The sequence below is a fragment of the Ahaetulla prasina genome, chromosome 12 (assembly GCF_028640845.1).
Source record: "Ahaetulla prasina isolate Xishuangbanna chromosome 12, ASM2864084v1, whole genome shotgun sequence".
NCBI classification, from domain to species: domain Eukaryota; kingdom Metazoa; phylum Chordata; class Lepidosauria; order Squamata; family Colubridae; genus Ahaetulla; species Ahaetulla prasina.
The window spans coordinates 3,811,472-3,831,544 of NC_080550.1; the positions used below are offsets into that span (position 1 = coordinate 3,811,472).

Sequence of the window (20,073 nt, forward strand, 5' to 3'; positions counted from 1 at the left end):
TCGACAGAAAAACACTTAATACACACACACACACACACACACAAACTGCAAATTTTTGCAGCATTAGGTTTCCAAATTCTGTTGAACAAGCATTTCTTTTAGTGCAGACTTTTATTAAAATAAATGCTCTTTAAAAATCTGTCTCCTGTGCACATGCATTTTTTTTTTTTGGGGGGGGAGGTTGCTTTGTAATACAGGCACTTGACTAATCGATTTAAGCTGCTTTAGCCTTTAGCCTCAATCCTTTGGGAGGCTAAAAGTTGGCATCAGATAGCACTCCAAAAATGATGAATATATAAAACTGAACCACATATTATACATATAGGTTGATTCCAAAGCTTCTCCTACAGAAAACCAGATACTATTACATATTCTTTACTCTTTGCACAGCAGCGATTGGTATCTCTTGGGCAACTGGTACCGCATACATTATGATAATAAAACACCCACGATGTCGCTTAGTGACCTGTCCAAAGGCCATCCTGATGGGCCTGACAACATCAGTGTGAGACTGGTGAACTTGACACCTGTAACAATAATAGAAGTTCAAATGGGAAGCCCCACTTGGCATGTCACAATTCGAGCACCTTTCTCCGTCAGCTCTGATTGATCTCCATTGCTAGGAATTATTGTGGTTTGGTGTCTTCGTCCAGAGAGACATCTATTGTTCTGCACACCAGAACAACTAGACACAAGAACAGTTTTTTCCCGAGGGCCATCACTCTGCTAAACAAATAATTCCATCAACACTGTCAAACTATTTACTGAATCTGCACTACTATTAATCTTCTCATAGTTCCTATCACCAATCTCTTTCCATTTATGACTGTATGACTATAACTTGTTGCTGGCAATCCTTATGATTTATATTGATATATTGACCATCAATTGTGTTGTAAATGTTGTACCTTGATGAACTTGTTGCTGGCAATCCTTATGATTTATATTGATACATTGACCATCAATTGTGTTGTAAATGTTGTACCTTGATGAACGTATCTTTTCTTTTATGTACACTGAGAGCATATGCACCGAGACAAATTCCTTGTGTGTCCAATCACACTTGGCCAATAAAAAAATTCTATTCTATTCTATTTTCCAACAGAAGAAACTGTAGCTCAGGGTTGAGCTGTGATTCTGAGCTGGGTTGTTTTCTTGGAGATGTTTCATGACCCAAGTAGAAGTTCTAGGAAGGAATGGGTTTTGCAGGGAAGAGGAGGAGAAGGAGGAGAGTGGGGGAATGACTGTGAGGTCTCTGGCCTTGGTGGCTTATTTGCAGTGTGAGAAGGGAATGAGGGTTTGCAGGGAGGAGGCGGAGAAGGAGAAGGAGAAGGAGGAGAGAGGAGGAGGAGGGGGGGATGATGATGATGAGCTCTCTGAGCTTAGTTATTTTCTTGCAGACATTTCATGACCCCACTGGGTAACATCATCAGTGCTACAAGGGAGTGAGGTTTGCTCTTTGTTTATATCCAGTCAATATCATTTATTTTCCAGCTTAGTTTTCCCAATGAACTCTATGTCCCACCTCTGAGATTGGGTTTCAAAAGGTATTCTAACTAAAAGTGGAGTGAGTGAATTCCTTCTTCTTCTGGCAATAAGTCTTATATCGTTCCTAGATAACTTAGCACTTTCAGTACATCTTCGAACAGGAATGAATTCATTTCACATATGCAGAGTTGGTCGGTGGCATTAATAACTTATTATTTCTTATAACGTCATTGGGGACTGTGTGTGTGGGTAAACAGAAAATGAGTTGCATATTCCACCATGAATTTCTCAGAATAAAAATGTATGAATTAAGAAAGAATTACTACTTTTTAATTACCCTTTCCCTCCACAGTGTTTTGGCTTGTTCTCGGCAACTTATGAATACATACATTTCTATCTCTATTTGAATACATTTCTTGCAGTTTTACTTGCAATTATGCTTTAAAATGTTTAAATAAGCCACAAAGAGGGCAATAACTGCCGATGGATTAAAAGCAGAATAAATAAAAAGAAGAATGAATTTTAAAAGCTCTTGAATATTTTCTTGCTGAGTACAAGGCAGAAAAATGAGAAATTCAGCTGATAGTTATACTTTGATTCATGCCTGAACAACAACTGTTCGAGTTGTGAAATGTCCTAGACTATGTTATGGAAAATGGCATAATATTTTAAAACATTTTTTTTTCTTAAAAAAATTAAGCAAAGCATTTTACTCTGTGAGTAAAATAACTGGATTCTTCTCTTCGTTTTGGGGGTGGAAAAACTATAGCGAATTTCATCCCACTCCAAAGTGGAACATTCATTCGTTTTCCACTTCAATATTGAATCTTTTACTGACCCAGTTCCACAAACATGACAAACCCTCTGAAGTAAACTCAAAGATTCCTTTATTAGGAGCCCCGGCAAAAAGTTTCTCTCTCAACGCAGGCTAACAGGTCTGTCCGGATGGAAGATGAATAGTTGTCTGCCACATCTATTCATCCCTATCCCCTGCCTTTTATCCCCAGAGCTAGGATGGGGCTTCGCTAGCAGTGGTGGATCTTCCATCCCGAGGAACGGCCCATAGATTTCCACTGCTCTCCTCTCCTCTGCCTTCTGTGCATCTGCGCATCAGGCACTGGACTCAGCTGTTCCTCCTCTTCCTCATCAGCCACCTCCAGACCTGGGAGCTGTTGACTGAGGGCTGATGGACGGTCCAGGCTCCACCTCCCTCCCTTTCTCTCTGTGACAGCTCCACTCCCTCTTCCCCCTCAGAGCTCTCCCGTTGCTTTGATGCTGACCTGACTCCCACGCCTCCTCCTCTGATTCGACTGCTGGTGGGGCCAGTGGCCAATAGGCCACAACAAATTTGTTTATTTCACTGGCAAATATTTTGTCCTTCCTCAGCTAGCCTGAAGCCAGCCCGGACCTTTAAAAGCCACATGAGAAGAGGCTCCAGAAACTACGATAAAACTCCCTTCTGGAATGGCATGGCATAAATAACCATTTCCCTGTAAACCGGTACAGAATTATTCTTGCTTGTTGAAGCCGAGCAATCTTTACTACCCAGTGGGGATCTTCCAAGCTTCCTTAAAAATTCATTTGTACTTTAATTAAGAAACATGCTTCCTTCCCCTCCCTTAATTAACACACCAACAGCCTAATAAAAATAGATTCCCCGAACATCATTGTTTTGGTTGTTTCTAGGCTGAGGAAATAAGTTGAATAGGAAACACGATTCGGCAAATGAGAAGCCGCAATATCGCTTCCACTTTGACTGTCCTGATTTTTAATTTAACAGAATAACAGGGTTGGAAGGGACCTTGAAGGTCTTCTAGTCCAGCCCAGGAAGCCCTATACCATTTCAGGTATAGCCCTATACCTATACCTTAAAAACGTCCCTGTTGGAGCACTCACAACTTCTGGAGACAAGCCTGATTCATTTTTCTCACTGTCAATAGAATAGAATAGAACAGAACAGAACAGTACAGTACAGTACAGTACAGTACAGTACAGAACAGAACAGAACAGAACAGAACAGAACAGAACAGAACAGAATAGAATAGAATAGAATAGAATAGAATAGATGGAAGGGACCTTGGAGGTCTTCTAGTCCAAACCCCTGCTTAGGCAGGAAACCCTAAACTATTTCAGAGAAATGGCTTTCCAATATCTTCTTAAAAACTTCCAGTGCTGAAGCATTTACAACTTCTGGAGGCAAGTTGCTCCACTGATGAATTGTTCTCACTGTCAGGAAATTTCTCCTTAGTTCTAAGTTGCTTCTCTCCTTGATTAGTCTCTACCCATTGCTTCTTGTTCTACTTTCAGGTGCTTTGGAGAATAGCTTGACTCCTCTCTTCTTTGGGGCAGCCCCTGAGATATTGGAACACTGCTTTCATGTCACCCCTAGTTCTTCTTTTCATCAGACTAAACATACCCAGTTCCAGCAATCATTCTTTCATTTAGGCCTCAATTTAAGCGTTAATTTCATTTAAGCCTTGTGTTAATTTTTTTTAAAGCACACAAGGAGATATGCTTTTTGGGAGGAGGAGGGTGAAGCAAACACCCATTTTTGACCATCACTTGCTTAATTTTAAAACTTTCCCTCCACTATTTTCCTAAACTGAACCAGTTGGATATAATAATGACATCCCAATTAAGGTTAGATCGTCCATATCAACTACTCCAACCTATAGCTGATGCTACAGCTCTCCCTGCTTAAAAGAATTCTATTTTTCTTTTTAAACAGACATTTCACCTCAGCCTGCTTCAGAGTGAAACACTGGAATTAGTGCCAACTCAAATACCAAACTCCAAAGTGTTCCCAGCTGAGATTTAATTTGGATTATTTCCTTTGCATGTCGTATCAAAACCAGCCCTTGATTTTATGTAAACATTTTGCAACAACTTCTTATTTGCTGTCTTTACAAGGGAACATCAAACGAGCTTCCACTGATTTAATTCTCACTGAAGTATACTGCACACAAACAAAATTGTTTTTGATGTTGCCCTGAATGTATTTATTCATAATTTTAATTTAAGATCATTAGAACTAGCAATAGTCTAATTGCACGCCTGTAATTTACTTGTAACTATCATTACAAGGTTTTTCTCTCTGATCAAGAGAGGTGGTGCTTATTTTCGGGAAACTCTACAGGCAGAATATTATAAATACCATTACCTTGAATGTTTAGACTGCAATGCTTAGAAATAAGATGCCTTTTGAGAAATTGCACCAGGGATAAAATGCTACTGGTTCACACCGGTTCAGGCAAACCGGTAGTGATAAAAAAAGACCGGTTCGGGTGAACTAGTAATAAAAAAAAGCTGCCGGTTCAGGTGAAGTGGCAGTTAAAAAGCTATTGGTTCAGGCAAACCGGTAGTTAAACCGGTAGTTTAAAAAAGTGAACTGGTAGTTAAAAAAAGCTACCAGTTCATCCGAACCGGTATTTCCGATGATCAGCTGTGCTGCTCGATTTATATTTATTTATTTATTTATTTATTTATTTATTTATTTATTTATTTATTTATTTATTAAACTTATATACCGCACCATCTCCCATAGGACTCAGGGCGGTTCACAGGCATATTAAAACAATATAAAACAATATAATAAATAGACTTTTAAAACCCAGATTAAAACTAAATATTATCAAGGCCTGATCACTAAAACAATAAGAACCAATAAAACCCCCATTAAAATTTGTTTAAAACATTTTTATTCTTAGGCTAGTCCCGCGCGCTGAAATAATAGAGTCTTCAGTTCACGTCTGAAGGTCCGGAGGTCAGGGAGTTGTCGTAATCCAGGAGGAAGCTCATTCCACAGGGCTGGTGCCGCCACAGAGAAGGCCCTCCCCCTGGGGGTCGCCAACCTGCATTGTTTGGTCGACGGCACCCTGAGGAGGGCCACTCTGTGGGAGCGCACAGGTCGTTGGGAGGCAATCGGTGGCAGAAGGCAGTCTCGAAGGTATCCCGGTCCTAAGCCATGGAGCGCTTTAAAGATGGTAACCAAAACCTTGAATTGCACCCGGAAGACTACCGGTAGCCAGTGCAGGCCGCGCAGGATAGGTGTTATATGGGAGCAACGCGGTGCTCCCTCTATCACCCGCGTGATAGAGAAGAAAGCGATATCCTGCTTTCTAACGAAGCTAAATTATGCGGCACAGCTGTTCCCCCCCTCGCTGTTCTACCTACCTTCCCAAGTCTCCTTTTTCTGCACGAAGCGTGCATTTGGCACATACTGTACACATGCGCACACACAGCATGCTTTTGGTGCGCATTGCGTACTTGCAGGCTGCGAACCAGTGGCAATCTATGAAGGATTTCACCACTGAATTGCACCAAAGGTAAACAAATCTGGAGTGGTTCATTAATCCAAATGTAAAATGAGGACTGGAGATTTTCCGGATACTAAATTTATTTGAATTTGCAATACTTCAAAAAATAAATAAATAGGGGTGGTGGTGGTGAATCAACATGTTAAATCCACCTTTGTTCCCTTCTAGCTACTCCCCAACTTAAATGCATTTTGTCTGCCATCTGAATTTCTTGGCTAATGTGTTTAAAAATGTCTGCATGAAAACTGAGAGACATTTTTTAAAAAATATGCACTGTCAATTCTCATTATTCAGGGTAGTTAATGTTTTGTAAAGTTGCCGCAAACACTGAATTAGTGAATAGTGAAACTTCAACATACATGTTAAGTGAACTCACAGTTTTCACTCCTTTGCTTATCCACGAACGACTGCAAGTATTGACATTGTGGGTATAAATAAATTTTACGGTGTAGGCAAATTCATAAACATGGAATCTGCAAATAACGGGAACCAGCTGTATATTTTAGCTGCGAATGAATTCTGAACCACTAGAAATCTATACATATAAAAGCCAAATACCACTCACTCATTAGGAAGTCTCCGGAATGGTAAAGCCTACAAACTTGTAATTTGCCATGTATGTGCCTCTTGGCTTCTAGGTGCTCGCTAAGAAAGGATTTTTCAAAATGACCATCGGATCATTAGTATTTCATATACAGTATTATATTCACATGCTCTGATGCTAAGGAGTTAGACGTTCTACTCTCCCCTCCCCACCTGAAAAGAACTCTGTTCCAACTGCCAGTTGCCTCATATTAACACGCTCTGATGCTACCCCTTTGCTAAACCGGGCATGGGCGTGGCCACCGTGCGACTCATCTGGCCTCCGGGCTGGGACATTCTGAAAGCAGCGGTTTTGGAGCTGGGAGAAGATTTTAAATTCAGGGTGCTTAAAAATCAAAATTCCATCCCTTTCTCTATCGTTTTAGGAGGTAGGATTGCAGAAACATGACAAAATAATACTTGCAGGCATTTTTGATTGAGGGGCCATCTAGGTCAGGGAAGAAGGAAATTTTATGAGATTTATTTCTTCAACCTTCCCTGTGTGATTGAACTGCTCAAGGTGGAATAAAACCATTGCATGGAATGGAGTCGGGTGGGAAAATCAAGATTGTAACTGTCTTCAGTCTATACCAGCCCAAAATTGGTTTACAGGTAGTCCTCGATCTTTTGGTGATCCTTCGAAGTTACAACGGGACTGGAAAAAATGGATTTATGACCATTTTTCACACTTACGACCACTGTAGCATCCTCATGATCAAAATTCAAGATGCTTGGAAACTGGTTCAGACTTATGGCCGTTTCTGTGTCCTGGGGGGTGGGTCACACGATCCCCTTTTGCGACCTTCTCATCAGCAAAGTCAATGGGGAAGCCAGATTCACTTAACAACCGTGCTGCTAACTTCAATAATTGCTGTGATTCAGTTAACAACTGTGGCAAGAAAGGTCGTAGAATGGGTGAAAACTCACTTCACAAATGTCTCGCTTAGCAAGAGAAATTTTAGGCTCCATTGCAGCCATATGTGTCTGGAATCTGCACTATATATCGGACATTAATACAATTGAGCAAGTCCAGAGGTATTTCAGAAGAAGAGTCCTCCACTCCTCTGCTCCTAATAGAATATTTTATGCCATCAGATTCCAAATTTTGGGCTTAGACAACTTAGAACTATGCCGACTTCAATCTGACCTAAGCATAGTACATAAAATTATCTACCACAATGTCCTACCTGTCAATGACTACTTCAGCTTCAACCACAACAATACACGAGAAAACAATACATACAAACTCAAGGTAAACTGCTCCAAACTCGATTGCAGAAAATACGACTTCAGTAACAGAGCGGTCAATGCCTGGAATGCACTACCTGACTCTGTGGTTTCATCCTCAAACCTCCATAACTTTAACCTTAAACTGTCTACCCCATTCCTAAGAGGTCTGTAAGGGGCGTGCATAAACGCACCAGCGGGCCTATCATCCCTGTCCTAATATTCCTTTTTTTACTTACTCTTTTCATGTATCCAAATTATGTTTATACTTATTCCTGTTATCTCCTAACATACCCGACAAAACGAAATAAATAAATAAAATAAAACAAGTTGAGAATGGCCTGCATCAGATTTGACCAACAGGAATCTACTTGCCCAACTCTAGCAAATCTTTAATCCAGCAGTGAATAATGATGCTTTGACACCGTCTTCCCCCCCATGCACTATGCAGAGACTGGAAGATTAGAAAGGGATCAATGTTTGCTGTGTTGGAGAAATAATGGATATGTATTCAAGGACGTATTTATGTACGTACTTAGCAGCGAAGATACAAAACGATCTGCTGGTGTGTCTGGTTGCTGCAGAAACACTGCACGGGGAGAGAGACAGGGAGGGGGAAAAAAACCTGTCTATTTTATCTGCCAGCTACTGAAAGCTCTTAAGAAAAACCTCCCGTAGTTTCCTGCAGGTTGTTAGAATCACAGGTCATAGACAAGAAGGGATCCTGCCGGGCTCAGCAAATTGAATGCAATTTTAGTCATTTGAAAGCTTAAGTGGCCCTACGCACTGGTGGCGATCACGAGGAAGATGGAATTGGACATGCAAAAAAAAGGAAGAAAAAGACTTTAAACGGGGAGAGAATTGAGTTTAAAATCCAGTTTAAATAGATATGCATATATATGTACAGCCCAAACTGTTAAAAAAACAAAAAGTATAAATTGGCAGTTATAGATCAATTGAATGCAGGTACAGGAGAGGAAAAATTCCATTCCAGTGGCCTTTCTGTTTGACCCTCCCTTCCTCCCCTCCCTTCCTCTCTCCCTCCCCTTCCTTCTTTCCTCTCTCCCTCCCTCCCTCCCCTTCCTTCCTTCCTTCCTCCCTCCCTCCCTCCCTCCCTCCCTTCCTTCCTTCCGTCCATCCTTCCTTCCTTCCTTCCTTCCTTCCTCTCTAACTTTGGGCCAGAGAGATACTCACCCAACCATAAAATCATCTGCTACAACATCCTACCTGTCAATGACTACTTCAGCTTCAACCACAACAATACACGAGCATACAATAGATACAAACTTAAGGTAAACCGCACCAAACTCGATTGCAGAAAATATGACTTCAGCAACACGAGTGGTCAATGCCTGGAATGCACTACCTGACTCTGTGGTTTCATCCGCAAACCCCCAAAATTTTAACCTAAGCTAAACCTGACTACTGTTGACCTCACTCTATTCCTAAGAGGTCTGTAAGGGGCGTGCACGAGAGCTCCAGTGTGCCTACCATTCCTGTCCTAATGTTCCCTTTAATTGTATCCATTTTATGCATTCAATTCATGCTTATACTTATATATATATATTATCTAATACGTACTCGGTAAATAAATACATAAATAAAATAAAAATAAACCAACTTTCATGCCTCAAAGAGGATAGAACTCAGTGTCTCCTGGTGATTGGTCCAAAGTCACCCAGCCAACTTTCATGCCTAAAGCGGGATTAGAACTCACTATCTGCTGATGATTGGCCCAAAGTCAGCCAACTGACTTTAATACCTGAGGTGGGACTAGAACTCACTGTCTCCTGGTGACTGGATGGATGGTTAGATTTCAGCCATTTCTAATTTTACTTAAAGGTAACATTACTTGATCTTACTTCCATGTTTGCAGATCCTTCTCTAATTAAGAAAAACAAATACCTGATTGCAAAGGAGAAAGATTTGTTTCAGAAGAGAAGGAAAGAGCTCCACTTGCTATGGGGAAAAATAGGGGGATTTTAATCTGTAAAATGGTCAGTTATCTCGCATGATCTACCGATATTACTTTCTGGGGTTTGTGATTTATTGCAGTCTGCAGAAACCCAGAAAGGGGCTGTCAAAAGAGGTGACACTGCGCCCTGCAACTACACCTTTCCAAGTTATCTTCCCAAATGTTTCTGATGACATCCCTTGCTCTTGTACCGTCAACCCAATTTTGGGTTTTCACCAGAAAGAAAAGCTAAAGCATTGTTAATTCTTGTTCCTTTCTTTACTTGGGGACTCCAAAAGGCAAGGGGAAAAAAAAGGAGACAACAATAGAAGGAGAAACAGCAGGGACAGGAAGCTCCAACATTAAAACCAGAACTCCTGCAGATAAAATACGACACAGCAATGGAAATAAAGGAACTATCTTACGAGAACCGAAAGTGTTGTTGCAGACTAACGAGATCATTATTACGGAAGGTTCTTATTGTTAAAACGTATCAAGACAGTTCAAACTCAAATTCTTAATCGGATGTTCCAAACACAAAATAAAGCTTTAATGGTTAAATTTTGAGACCAACCACCAACAGTATTGTCTTTTCTGATAGGACTCAACTTGAAACGTTCCACAAAACATTTCTAGTGGGGGTTTTTTTCTTTGCAAGCTTGAAATAAAACACATTTCCCATTGTGAACACAGCTCTAAAATTCATTAGACAACTCGTATCCTGTTGGGTCTGTTTCAGAGATATTTCCTTACCTGAACAAAAAAACAGGTGGGCAAAAAAGTAATGGGAGGAGAGGGAATTTCTGACTTCCTGCCTAGCATCCCCAGTGACTTTCCTTGTGGGAATCTGGCAGGGAGTTTTAGAAGTCCCCCTTCCCTTCCCATCTTCAAATCACCAAGTCAAACTGATTCTTCCCATCCTAATTGAATTGCAGGATTTCAACTGAATTCACTCACTGAATGTCAAACTCCATTCAGATCTTGTCCAGCTTGGATCTTCCAACCTGCTCTCCATCACAGTCAACCAAAATCATCACAGCCTACAAAACGAGATTCCAGAAATATCTGAATTACTCACCGGTTGGAGATCCTTCCATGACATGTCCAATGTATGGTCCTTCCCGGAAGATGGGCCTGTTGTCATTCTGATCAATGATTATTATATCAAGAGGGACTGGACCTTCTATGGTTTTTCCAGAGACGTCAGTGATCTCCACTTGCAGCTGTATAAATAGAGAAAGCATAAAAGGAATCTGAGTCACGTTGCTATCCCAGCAAGGAGAAGAAAAGGAGAGTTGACATCAGCTGTCAGGCCTGCCGCAACTCAGATCACTAGGAAAGAAAGACCCTCAACTCCATTTGTTGAAAGGATAGGTGCTTTTACTAAGGTTAACTGGTTGTGGTGAAAGAAAGGCTAGATCTGAATATTCCAGCACAAAAAGTTACACTTTTCCCCTTTCCATGTCCTTTCCCCCGTGACCAGTTCATCACCATCTGGATATTTTGGGAACTGTTTGAATGTTGGTGCCAGTCAATGGAATTCCACCTTCTGTTCCCAAGCCAGGTGTCCTTAAAGGCTGGTTTGATCTGCTCCTAGCACCTCTGGTTTCTGTCAAGACTGCCTCCCTCCTCCTTCCATTTGTTTTCCCATTCGTCCTTGCTACTCTACATTTCTATGACCCCTCCTCCCCACTGCATTTTATGGCAGGATGCCAGCAAAGTGCAAAAGCTGAAGGTTTATTTATTTATTTATTTTGTCAAGCATGTATTTTATGACAGATATAAGTGTAAAGATAAATACATGTAAAGGATACGAATAAAAGAAAACATTACGACAAGGACGGTAGGCACGCTGGTGCGCTTATGCACGCCTCTTACAGACCTCTTAGGAATAGGGTGAGGTCTACAGTAGCCAGTCTAAGGTTAAAGTTTTTGGGGTTTGGGGAAGAAACCACAGAGTCAGGCAGTGCATTCCAGACATTGACAACTCTGTTACCGAAGTCGTATTTTCTGCAGTCTAGTTTGGATCAGTTTACCATGAGTTTGTATCTATTGTGTTTGTATGTATTAATGTCCGATATGCAGTGTAGGTTCCAGATAGATGAGCTGTATTCAAGAATTGGTCTGGCAAAAGTTTTGTATGCCTTAGTTTGCAGTTCAATATTACCAGAGAAGAAGCTACACAAGATTAGGTTAACAATTCTTAATGCTTTTTTAGCAATGCTGTTACAGTGTGCTCTGGCACTTAGATCACTTGAGGTGAGTACTCCAAGGTCTTTGATGGAGTGAGGGTCATCTGTTAGGTTAATTTGATGGCAGATTCGACATCAGCATTTTGGTCATTAGGAATCCCAGGTCCACATGTTAGCACGTGAGAAAGTGGGATAAAGAAAGGATGGTGGCAAATGTGACCAACTGAAACACGCTCCTGCTGAGATCCTCGTTAGACACATTGCAATGGAATTGTCCTATTTGCTAGCCGGGAGGAGAAAAAGAAGAACACAACTTGATGCTAATGAAGTGCAGATTTGCTTGGAATAAGTATTTTTTTCCCCTTCTTTTCTCCTTCAAGCATAATTATCTTGAAGGGGAATATTCTGAACTCCAAAATAAATTGCAAAACTACACAATAAAAAATAGGCCAAACCTGAACGCCGGGAAGCAGAAACGAGATTGTTAGCAGGAAATAAAGAAAAGGAAAGTGTTGCTTTACACATGACAGATTTATCCTGAAACATCTGATCTATTTTATCCCTTTGAGGTGTTTTCCACCACAGTAGCTTTGGGTCAGCATCCATAAGGGATGGTACCAAAAATAAATTTCCATCCGTTCTTAAGTAACCCTATGGAAGCGAGTCTAATTTTATTTCCCTGTAAATTCAACCTGTAATTAGTTTGCTCTGCCAGAGTGATATTTTAATTCAAAGAGAAGTCCTGCTTCTCTAATATTTGAAGTGGAAAAATTACGAGCTGAGCATTGTGTGTCACAACAGTTTCTTCTTCCCGTGAATAGATTGCGCCTATTGAAAAGGAATCATTAGAATAATTTTTCAGTAATTTGATCTGATGATGCACGAAGAAATAGTCAAGTGAAGTGATCCATAAACGCTGAAAAGGTTAGGGAACAATCATATGGAAAGCCAATACGGTATATTCTATACAAAAAACACCCAAAAAAAATCGCAATATGTATTCCATTAATCATAGACCTTCAATTTTATCCTGTCTAAATGGAAGTAACACATTAATTCTAAAAGAGAAATGCAACTATTTATTTAGCTAAGAAAATGCATATGGCTGCCCAACTCATTCTTGTTCACTCTGGGATGGCTTATAAGGATAAACCCCAATAGAAAAAGCAATAACTTCCCAAACTCTATCAAGTGACAATAATCAGACGATACACCTGATGAGCTCCATATCACTCTGGGCTCCCCAGGCTTATTAGCAGAGCCCCCGTCCCAATTTCCCACAGCATCAAGTGTGGCAGCCCTGAAGATCCAAAGAAAAGATGGCCCCCAGGGCTGCGATAGGGACTTGTGAAAGTAGGGCCAATCTTATCTCCAAGGGACGATGTTCTACAGGGTGGGGATCATCATAGAGAAGACTATTTTTTCTTGATCACGTGAATTGGACTTCTTTAGGAGAAGGGAGATGTAGCATTCCCTGCCTCCCTGCTCTGATGGGTGGAGTGGAGGGTTTCAATTTTTTTCACTACTGGTTCTGTGGGTGTGGCTTGGTGGGCATGGCTTGGTGTCGTGGCAAGGGAAGGATGTTGTAAAATCTCCATATCCTCCTAATCAGCTGGGACTCAGGAGGCAGAGAATAGATGGGGGGCGGGGCCCGTTAGAATTTTTACTACCGGTTTTCCGAACTACTCAAAATTTCCACTACTGGTTCTCCAGAACTGGTCAGAACCTGCTGAAACCCACCTCTGGTCAAGTAGATAAATATAAATTTTATGTTGCAAACATCAGGGTGATAAGAAAGCTGAGTTACATCAGCCCATCTACATCTACAGCCTGGAAAAGCCAACGGAAATCATCAAAGCCATTAAAAAGTGAAAGTTAGAATATTTTGGACATGGGATGAGAGACCTGGAAAAATACGGCATCCTTCACTTAATCCTCCAGGGCAGGATTGAAGGCAAATGAGGTCCAGGCAGAAGAAGAACATCATGGCTTCAAAATCTAAGGGACTGGTTTGGACAAAACTCAGTGGCACTTTTTCGTGCGGCTGTTGACAAAAACAGGATTGCCAACGTCCGATGACAGATATGGCACAACAACAAGAAGAATAATCTACAGCTAAAAGCTCATATTAAGTTCTCCTCCATAATAGGAAGAAAACCAGACTGCCTTCAGAAGTTGTGGGAGCTTCATCACTTGAGGCTTTCAAGAAGAGATTGGACTGCCATTTGTCAGAAATGGTGTAGGGTCTCCTGCTTGAGCAGGGGGTGGGTGGGGTTGGACTAGATGACCTATAAGGTCCCTTCCTACTCTGTTAATCTGTTATCTGTTTACACAAGCTTGTCACGAGCCTGGATGCCTCCAGGGTTGCCTTTTATTCTTGTCATTTTAACATAAGACTCCATCATTAGACCGAATGATCAGAGTTATCAAAATTCTGATTAACAGCAGTGTGATTGTCCCATCCTACAGGAATAACAGAACAACAGAGTTGGAAGGGATCTTGGAGGTCTTCTAGACCAACCCCCTGCTCAGGCAGGAGTTAGGAAGCTGCCTCTTCCAGAACTAAAGTATCATCCCACAAAAAGTCATTTGCCTTTTAGTCTTGCAACCTCTTAATTATTTTGTTATGGTTCACCCCAACAACCACAAAAAAACCTTTCCATTTCATTTTGGTAGAGCTTCAAACCGAAGATGTTCTAAACTCCAAAAATGTAACATGAAAAGTTATTTATTGCCACATTTTCGTTATCCCAGTATCCCCCACCCCCCAGTTCTAGTCTTCACACACAAAATATAGCACAATTGAAACTGCTAGCTTCAATTTTCCCATTGTTCTCTCTGCAATATTAATGCTTATGGAGATGTGCGAATGTTAGGTAGCAATAAATTATCGTATCTTCTTTTGCTAGTTATCTAGGAATAAATAGCTTTTTACCGAATCAGTCAGCTGCATTGATTTTTCTATTATGCCTGGCTGTTTTGCTGATGCAACATGCATGTGACGTATTTTCACACTTCTATCACTAGCTACAACAAGTAATTGAATTCAAGCAAATTACGCCAGAATAAAGTAGCTCTACGTGCGATTTCTCTCCCATTTTTCCCCCCTTTCCCCCAAGGTGATAGAGCGATAGTTTTAAAGATTTGCCTGAATGCAAAAATATACTGATTTTTGCAACTGATCTCTAGATGTTTTGAAAGCAAAATAACTAAACAGGAAGCCCTTTTTTCTAATTATCTGTTTTCTGTCTAGAAAAAAAAAATAATTGTGGGAATTTAGAGCAATCCCTCCCCCCCCCGAATACCTTTGTGCTTTCATTGACAAAGAAATAATGTTTTTGCCGATGGGTCCAAAATTAGCTAAACAAGTGCTTAAATGGACCCCAGGTGGGGGAGCTGAAGGATTTTCTTGACTCAGAAGTTCTTAGAAGGCCATGTCAGACAGGGCGAAAGATTGACTTTGTTGTTCTTAATCTGAATCTTTCACACAGGGGAAGAGAGAGGTGTCTGAAAAGCTCTTAAATGTCATATTAACACATTTTGGAAAAGGCTGCCAGTCTTTGTGGTCTGCGGTTAAATGGCACAAAATATGGGTGATAATCCATTGGCCAAGCTGCTTTCTTATGAGCCAACCGATTAGACCGTCCAGCATTTCTCAACCTTGGCAACTTTAAGCTGCATGTTTATTTATTTATTTATTTATTTATTTTATTTGATTTTTATACCGCCCTTCTCCCGAAGGACTCAGGGCGGTGTACAGGCATAATAAAACCAACAATACAGTATACAAGTTTAAAATACAATTTAAAAAACTTATTATAAATTAGCCCCATGATTAAAATTTACCATGCTAAAAACCCCATTTAAAATTAATAAATTTACAATTAAAATCCCAATTTAAGCCAGCCCCGCGCGGATAAAAAGATGAGTCTTGAGTTCGCGACGAAATGTCCGAAGGTCGGGTATTTGGCGTAAACCCGGGGGAAGCTCGTTCCAGAGTGTGGGAGCCCCCACAGAGAAGGCCCTTCCTGGGGCCGCCAGCCGACATTGTTTAGCGGACGGCACCGGAGAAGTCCCTCTCATGGGAGCGCACGGGTCGGTGGGAGGCATGTGGTAACAGCAGGCGGTCCCGTAAGTACCCAGGTCCTAAGCCATGGAGCGATTTAAAGGTCATAACCAACACCTTAAAGTGCACCGGAAGGCCACAGGCAGCCAGTGCAGACTCGCAGGAGCGGTGTTACATGGGAGCTACGTAGCTCCTCTATAACCCGCCCAGCAGCATTCTGGACTAGCTGTAGCGTCCGTGCGCACTTCAGGGGCAGCCCCATGTAGAGAGCATTACAGTAATCCAAGTGAGAGGTAACGAGCGCATGAGTGACTGTGCATAAGGCATCCCGATCAAGGAAGGCGAACTGCGAACCAGGCGAACCTGGTGGAAGGCCCTCCTGGAGACGGCCGTCAAATGATCTTCAAACGACAGCCGATCATCCAGAAGGACACCCAAGTTGCGCACCCTATCCTTTGGGGCCAATAACTCGCCTCCAACAGTCAACCGCGGCTGCAGCTGACTGAATCGGGGTGCCGGCATCCACAGCCACTCCGTCTTGGAGGGATTAAGCTTGAGCCTGTTTCTCCCCATCCAGACCCGTACAGCCTCCAAGCACCGGGACAGCACTTGACAACTTCATTGGGGTGGTCCGGGTGAAAAGTACAGCTGAGTATCATCAGCGTACTGCTGGTATCTCACCCGAAACCACTGATGATCTCACCCAACGGCTTCATGTAGATGTTGAACAGCAGGGCGAGAGAATCGACCCTGCGGGACCCCACAAGTGAGGCCCCTCGCGGTCGACCTCTGCCCCCTGTCAACACCGTCTCATGCATCGTCAGAGATAGGAGGAGAACCACCGATATACGGTGCCTCCCACTCCCAATCCCCAACCGGCGCAGCAAGATACCATGATCGATGGTATCGAGCGCGCTGAGAGGTCTAATAGGACCAGGGCAGAGGAATAACCCCTGTCCCTGGCACTCCAGAGATCATCCACCAATGCGACCAAAGCTGTCTCCGTGCTGTATCCGGGTCGGAAGCCGGACTGGAACGGGTCTAGATAGACATCTTCATCCAGGTGATGGGGCAGCTGTCGCGCCACGGCATTTCTACAACCTTCGCAACAAAGCGAAGGTTGGAGACTGGACGATAATTACCCAAAATAGCTGGGTCCAAAGAGGGCTTTAAGGAGGGTCTCACCACCGCCTCTTTCAAGGCGGCAGGAAAACCCCATCCAACAAAGAAGCGTTGATAATCCTCTGAGCCAGCCTCGTGTCACCTCCTGAGTGGCCAGTACCAGCCAGGAAGGACACGGGTCCAGTAAACATGTCGTGCCGTGAAGCCTCCCCAACAACCTGTCCACGCCCTCGGAGCCACAGGGTCAAACTCATCCCAAATGTGCTCAACAAGACGTGCCTCCTCTCCCTCGCTTGGATCATCCCAAATTCGGTCCAGACCGTCCCTCAGCTGAGCGATTTTATCGTATAGATAACCACTAAACTCCTCGGCTCCCCCTGCAAGGGTCATCCGCACCTCCTGATGTAGGAGAGAGCGGGTCACCAAACAGGGCGGCCGGGCGGTTATCTGCCGACGCAATGAGGGTGGAGGCATAGAGCGCCTCGCTTCCTCATTGCCACTAGGTAGGTCCTAGAATAGGTCCTAACTAGTGTCCGATCAGCTCGGAGCGACTGGACCTCCAGGTGCTCTCTAGGCGTCTTCTCCGCGTTTCATCTCCCTCAGCCCCTCGGAGAACCAAGGGGCCGGACGAGATCTACGCCGGGTCAGAGGTCGCAAAGGCGCGACACGGTCCAGGGCCCGCCGCGCCCGCTCCCAGGCCACGACCAGTTCCTCAGTCGTGCCGTGGGCCAGATCCTCAGGGAATGGCCCAAGCTCCGCCTGGAACCTCTCAGGGTCCATCAGGCGCCTGGGACGGAACCACCGTATAGGTTCCGTCTCCCCGCGGTGGTGAATGGCGGTTCGGAAGTCTAGGCGAAGGAGAAATGATCCGACCATGACATTGGTTCTGTTACTAAATCATCTAATACCAGATCATTTAACCACTGTCCAGAGATATAAATCAGATCCAGCATGCCTCCCCCATGTGCGTGGGGCCATCATTTACTCGAATCAGGTCCAAGGCCGTCATGGAAGCCTGGAACTCCCGAGCTGCCGTCGATGACAAGCCAACTGATGGCAGTTGAAATCCCCATGACTATAAGTCTGGGGTCTCAACCGCCACAGCAGCCAGTACCTCCAACAGCTCGGGCAGGGCTGTGGTCACGCAGCAAGGAGCCAGGTACGCGATCAACAAGCCCAACTGATTCCTATGGCCCCACCTCACAGAGGGATTCACAGCCGCAATCTGAGGAACAGTGGCCTCCCTCGGCTCTAGATCTTCCTTAATAACAACCGCCACCCCCACCCCTACCTTGGGCCTCGGCTGATGAAATGCTCGGAAACCTGGAGGCACATCTCAACAAGGGGACACCCTCCTCTGGGCCCAACCAGGTCTCCGTAATGCCCATAAGGTCCATGGACTCTGAATAAGATCACAGATCAGGGAGCTTTATTAACCACGGACCGGCATTACATAACATCAGCCAAGATCCAAGCTCTGAGGATCATGGCCACCCGAGGAACGGGTAGGGACTGAGGGCCGGAGCACGATCGCTTGAGACATCGAACGCGTGCTCCCACAACTCGGTACCCCTCCCCCGCCATATCTGCCTCTCCCACTTACCGCATAGATCGAACATCCCTCTAAACCTGGAACGCCTCCCCTGCCTTCAGACAAGATGGAATGATGTCGCTAACCAGCACAGGGCTGGATCCTCCCGACGGGTTCTCACCCCACCCGTCAATCCTCCCCCTTAAAAACCCTTGTTTAAAAACGATTTAAAACCCCACAGATTCTTCTTCCTGATGCCACCTCTCCGGGTCCCAAGACCCCTCAAGGCCGGCCCTCGATAACCCAGAGGGCCATTCCTGCGAGGCGGGGGAACCTCGCAGTCGGAGAAGGTCAGCGGACGAATATTTCATGCTAAAAATTAAATAACAGTGGGAAAAAAAAGGTGTTCCCTAGCCACTTGATGTTATCGTAGCCTGTGGACAAAGTCAGGACAGTCACAAACCAGGGCCAAATGCCCGGTAAGGGCAATAAATAAGATGGAGGTTTGGCTGATGGATTCCGCCATTCAGTACTGCCCATAATGGATACAGCAAAAGTTTTTGCCCGCTGGTGCCGCCCATGATCAGGTCCAAGGCCGTCCAAGATTGATGCCATAAATAAATAAATAAATACCGGGGACAGGAAAAAAGTTTTCAGCCGCAGATGTCACAAGATGGTATATATAAGAGTCAGCTAAAATTCTAAGTTCCATAATGTCCAAGCTACCTGTGTCCAATGTCTCTGGTGCCGCTGAAAGTAGTCCGGCAAACAATCCAGCCGCCAGCCACTGATGATAAGTGCGGCCATAACGCAGACAAACGATCCCAGATGTTTCCAGTGGTACCAGGCGACAATCCATACCATTCCATACCCCACCGGAATGGACGCCGCCCTCTACCAATAGGTGGGTGGAATCGTAGAAACCATGCTGCTGAGTCATGCCACTGAAGGATAGAGTGGCAGAATATCCAGCCGCCGATGACTGTTGACTTTATGTTTTACCGAAAAGAAAGAAAGGGAGACTAGTATAGAGCTATTTCAAGCTATTTAGTTCTCGTCAGCTAGCCATATCCTTTTCTGGAATTCAAACCCAGGGTTCGAATCGCAGAAAGGGTATCGCCCAATGCTGGAATTCAAATTATTTTACTATCGGTTCTGTGGGGGTGGCTTGGAGGGCGTGGCTTGGAGGACACGGCAGGAGAAGGATACTGCAAAATCCCCATTCCCTCCCCACTCCAGGGGAAGGATACTGCAAAATCCCCATTCCCACCCCACTCTGGGACAAGCCAGAGGTGGTATTTGCTGGTTCTCCAAACTACTCAAAATTTCCGCTACTGGTTCTCCAGAACCTGTCAAAACCTGCTGAATAGCACCCCTGGTATGGCTGGCTGATGAGAGCTCAAAAGCTTGAAATAGCTCTATACTAGTTGTTGTGGATAACGAGATTGGATAACCATTTGTCTGAAGTGGTGTAGGGTCTCCTGCTTGAACAAGGGGTTGGACTAGAAGACCTCCGAGGTCCCTTCCAACTCTGTTATTCTGTTATTTTGTTATTCAGTATGGGCTGCTCTCCAAACTTCCATCCATTGGATGTA

The 20,073-nt window shown here is 43.7% G+C and overlaps 1 protein-coding gene across 1 annotated transcript in view; it reads right to left on the reverse strand.

Moving 5' to 3' along the window:
• The window catches only part of CDH13 (cadherin 13), a 567,998-nt gene that overhangs the window by 204,202 nt on the left and 343,723 nt on the right, over positions 1–20,073 (reverse strand). Inside the window, exon 6 of the mRNA XM_058155303.1 lies at positions 10,646–10,790. Within this exon, the coding sequence (XP_058011286.1) occupies positions 10,646–10,790 (145 nt within the window). The remainder of the gene's footprint in view (positions 1–10,645; positions 10,791–20,073) is intronic.